We start from the raw sequence: 5,079 nt of genomic DNA, 5'->3' as shown, positions 1-5,079 counted from the left end.
GGGAAGCCTGGTGAGAAAGGAAAGTGATTTCCTGTGCACCATTGAGTGGGAAAATGCTGCAGCTGATGTGTGCTGCCCACCTGATGTGAGTTCCATGTGAGGATTGGTCTCTGGAGTACATTCTACAGAAAACAGTCCAGTCCATTGACTGGGTACTGCTTGGTGCTGTCCCACTGCTGGGTATAGGTCTCAGGCTAAACAAAGTGCAAATGTTGCCTGTGTTTCAGTGGCCACAAGGCCAATTTCCATGACAAAGTGAATGCAGTATTTTTAAAATATAAACCAATACTCATGGGGAGTATTGTATTGTAACCAGTATTACTCCTGGTTACAAATTACAATTCACCCACTTGCAGCTGTATAAAAAGGTCAAAATGTCACCAAGAAATAAACCGCTGTACTATTTTTTCAGTGAATTAAGCACTAGTTAAAATAATTTCCATATGAAATCTGAATATTCTTATTTGCCATTTGGAAAGCATTAAAAAGAGTTCTGTTTATTTTCTAGTACACATTATTTCATGAGAACAACTTTTTATCTTTCCAGTGGTTATGTTCTACTATTCAGAATAGTAACACAGAATGAACTAACTTTCTTTCTATCTAAATTGAATGATTTACTGCTGTTGATCACCTCTCCCAGAGTGAAAAATAGCAGGAACAACTGTTAGTTTGGGATAAACAGATTTTGTTTCCAGCTGAAATCACACAGAGCCAGGAATCATAGGGGCAGTGCTGGCTGGGAGTGAATCAGCCCATCCATCTGAAGGCAAGCCTGCCATCTACTGAAGGCCCAACCCAACCTCTGCGATGTGCCTGGGAGAACTGAAACTAAAGTGCAAATGCTGGTAGGTGTGCAGGCTTACATTGCAACCTTTGCAAGGCAAAGATTAAAAAAAAAAGAACAAAACCCAGTTCAACTTTTCATTAAAGCTGAGTATGCAGTATGAATCTCTATGCTTTTTCACTCTTGCTTCATCGTGTCTGAGATTAAACAAATTCAACAGTAAAAAGTAGACTGATTCTCTGTTTGACTAATCTGACCATACATAAGGATATGCCTGGGTGAAAAGGACCACATAAGATTATGAGATTGATGCCATCTTGAAGATATTCTGAGTGAGAATTCAAGTGAAGCCCTGGAAATAGCATCATGGATATCATGGGGCATTTTACTGTTTTGACAGACATTTGATTTCTGTGAAAATTTAATTGAGCTTATAAGCAATTTCATCCTCATTTCCCCATATGTACATGTAAAACATGACAAAATTTAATATTTGCAAGTTTTCTTTAAATCTTGTCCACTAGGAAGTAAAAGAAAAGAAACTGTACAATTGTTAAAGCTTTTCATGAAATATTTTAATAAGGATGTAACAGTTTCCACATTAGCAATTTTTAGACTAAAAGGAGTTGACTCACAGTCCATTGAAGGGAATTAGGATTTTTTTTCTCTCATTTTGATGGACTTTGAATCAGACAACTTTGAAATACTAAATTTATACATTCATTTAACAGTACCTAAGTTTTGGTGAAAGAAATGTACAAAGTAGCATCCTGCTTTTTGCTGCTGAGAAAAGTTAAAGGGTATAATTCAACAAAAAAATCTGTAGTCAATCCACCACCACAAATACTAGATGCCTTAATTGTCAACCTTACACTTTACACTGTACTTAAGCACTGCAGCTACGAGTACAATGCTATGGGTATGCTGCTACTAGAGATTTTTCCAGTCTCTTGCTTCATATTGCCAGTAGTTATAATTGATACAACCACAGTATTGTGCTAGAGAAGTGATTTGTCACAGCTGCTGGGAGACTTGCCACTGTGTGACACTGTTAGCATAGGTGGTAGAAAGCAAAAAACATAGCTGCTTATTTCAACACAGTCTGTAGCAACACTTCTGTGTGGGATAAAAGGCAGTAGGGATAGAAGGTTTCATTTAATCAGCTGTCATTTATCAAAGAAAGCTTCATCTGTTTATATGAAATTTGTTTTGTCATAAGAGAAGTAGAGAGAAAATTCAAGAGAGAATTTCTGTGGGGGAGACAATGAAAATGAAAGAGTTAGAAAAAAAGACAATGTTTTTATCTGGAAAGAAGCCTTCTTGAGCATCACCCATTTTAAATGCAACCTTGCAAGTAGCCACCACAGACATAAGTACACAGTATAAATTGCTTCAGAAAAACACGTTCACAACACAGTGACTAGAATCAAATAAAAATCAAACAAGAAGACATCTGGCACACATTAAAAACAAGAATCCTTAGAAATGAAACATTAAGAAGCTCTGGGTCAGTATATTACATTGGCAACATATGAAACCCATTTTGTTGGGTTTTTTTAGTGCAACAGAAGAAACTGGAGCTAGGGTAATAGCTATTACTGAACAGCTACTTTTTCTGTCAAGTATTTATTTCAGAGACTGGTGGAGATTTTTAAATGACTCCCCCTTTTTCCATATAGGCTAAAGTGACTTTGCCATCATCTAGGTAATTCAAAAACTGTCTCAGCTCCCTTCATTGCTGTTTCACAGCTGACGGAGCAGGCTCAAGACAGCAGATTCACAGTCTATGCTCCCTTTAAACTTTAATATCAGCACACTTTATAGTGTGTGTGGACAGATTCAAACATTTCCCAACTCAGCAGTCCCCCCAGCTCCCATCTCAGTGAGTCCCAGCCCTCTGCTCCCTGTGTGTCACGGGACTGCTTATCTCCCATCATGAGCAACCTGCTGCACAGCTCCAAAGCAAAGCAACAATCAGATTTTTTCTAAGACATTTTCTGCTCTGTTTCTGCCAAGGAGCACAGAGAGCCAAAGTCCCAGTGAGTTGGAAGTTGTCTGCAAAGCAAAAAAAATCTCCATGACTATGCTGCTTCTTTCTCGGGGACTTTTTGCTCCCTGCTTTCTATTTTATTCCAGGGGAGGGAAAGGTAGGCACAGAGAGAGGCTACTCACTCCTTCCTGGGCGAGGGCAAGGTATGGGTTGGGGGAAATTTTTCCAGCATTTCTAATCTCTGAAGAGAAGGTGTGTACTGACAGATGTTGAGTGGGGTCATTTTCAGCTGGGGGGAGTCTGAGCCTGAATGCTGGGGCTTGACTGAAGCAGGCTCGACTCAGTGGCCTGGGGTGTTCCACCAGCCAAGGGGAAGGGCAAACTGTACAAAAGATGGAGGGAGAGAAGTCACTGCAGGACCTTTACAGCCACTTGTCAGACACAGAGAAGAATGGCAGAGCCAGGCCACCAGACCCTAAGCTACCAGACCCATGAGAGCCACAATTCACTAAGTGGATGTCAAAGCATCAGAGAATGCACCGGCTTTCAAGGGGGGCCGACGAGGGTGCAGGGGGGCAGCAAATCAAGGATGTGGGGTTTTCTTCACTCTTTCTTGCGCCAAACACTGGTGAGAGTGAGCAGGACCAAAATCCCCTCCCTCCCAGCCTCCCCATGCCACAGCCCTGGCTTCGCTCACCCTCCAGCTGGGGGGCAGTGAGGGAGCTGGGGGACAGGAATGCTTCCTTAGAGGGTGGTAATCCTGGAGGTGCAAGTGCCATTCCTGTACATGCTCCCTGACTCCAAGTTGTCTGGGGGAAAGTCCTCCACGCTGTATGCCCTGCTCTTGAGGGCAGTGGCATAGTAGTCGATGGGTTCCTCTGCAGCATTGTCCATCCAGCTGAGGCAGAGCAGCCTCTGGAAGGACCGCTTGAAATTGTCTGAGAGAAAACCATAGAGGATAGGGTTGGCACAGCTGTTGGCATAGCCCAAGATGACAGAGAGCTGGCTGATGGTGGCATCATCCTGCTCTACAAAGACATTGACCAGCTGCACAATGTAGAAGGGCATCCAGCAGATGACAAAGACCATCACCACCATCATGACCATGAGTGTGATCTTGCGCTCTGAGCGTTTGCGTTGCTGCCAGCCAGCCTTCAGGGCCACCATGCGCATCTTAGCGATGATGAGGATGTAGCAGAGGCAGATGGCCACCACAGGCAGCAAGAAGCCCATCAGAAAAGTGTAGATCACAAAGACCACCAGCCATCTCTGGGTGGGCTCTGGCATGAGCATGTTGCAAGCCACTGTTCCATCACTGTTGGCTGCTGTGTTGGAGAAGATGATGATGGGCAGGATGATGAGGATGGAAAGCACCCAGACACCCAGGTTGACCATCTTAGCCACTGTGGGCCGGCGGTACCTGGCCGCCTTGATGGGGTGCACCACGGCGATGTACCGGTCCACACTGAGCACCGTCAGGCAGTAGATGCTGGTGAACATGTTGATGGCATCCACACTGAGCACCAGGCGGCAGAGCAGGGAGCCAAAGGGCCAGTGGTGCAGCAGGGTGGAGGTAACCAGAAAGGGGACGCTAAGCATCAGCAGCTCATCTGCAATGGCCAAGTTGAGGATGTAGATGTTGGTGGCTGTCTTCATCTTGGCATAACGTAGGATCACGTAGATGACCATGGAGTTCCCGCACAGCCCCACCAGGCACACCACGGAGTAGATGAATGAGATGAGGATGGCGCTGCCCTGAGACTCACTCAGGGTGCTGTTCGGAGCGCCAGAGGAATTCCTGCCGCCCGAGTCCATGCCCTCCGCCGCCGCCTCCTCCGAGGCGCCACCGGCTCCGCCGCCACCACTGTCGCTGCCGCCGCTCTCGCTGTCGCCGCTGTCGCTGCCTGCACCGCCCGGAACCTGGGGCAGGTGCCATTGGGGAGCATCCTCTGCCCGGACCCCCACGCCCCGGCTCAGAGCAGCAGGCGTCCGCCGCCGGCTGCGCTGGGCATCATCCTGTCAGGGATGCCGGCGCGGCGGCTGCGGGACGCGGGCATCGGGAGAGAGGCGGCTGCAACTGCTGCTCCCCGGCTGGTGAATGATTAATAGCAGCGGCGCGTCACCAGCTAAGGAAAGAAGGAGGGAAAGAAAAAAAAATGCAGGAGGAGACGTAAGTGGGTGTCCCTTCCCACCCCCCTCTCCCCTTGCCCGCCTCCCATCCCGCCCTCCGGCTGTTCGCAAATCCGGCAGCTCCAGGGCAGCCTGTTCCCTGTTCCCACTGCCCCACGCTACTCAGTGCCCC

The 5,079-nt window shown here is 46.9% G+C and overlaps 1 protein-coding gene across 1 annotated transcript; it reads right to left on the bottom strand.

The window, feature by feature from the left end:
- Positions 1-1,337: 1,337 nt before the first annotated feature.
- Positions 1,338-4,789, bottom strand: SSTR1 (somatostatin receptor 1). The gene has a single exon (XM_036383870.2). It carries the CDS (start codon positions 4,590-4,592, stop codon positions 3,522-3,524), a length of 1,071 nt encoding a protein of 356 aa, XP_036239763.2. The 5' UTR covers positions 4,593-4,789; the 3' UTR covers positions 1,338-3,521.
- Positions 4,790-5,079: the final 290 nt, after the last annotated feature.

Source organism: Molothrus ater, chromosome 6, assembly GCF_012460135.2.
Source record: "Molothrus ater isolate BHLD 08-10-18 breed brown headed cowbird chromosome 6, BPBGC_Mater_1.1, whole genome shotgun sequence".
Taxonomy (NCBI): Eukaryota; Metazoa; Chordata; class Aves; order Passeriformes; family Icteridae; genus Molothrus; species Molothrus ater.
The sequence above is the reverse complement of the archived record's forward strand: the minus strand, read 5'-3'. Positions and strand labels throughout refer to the sequence as shown.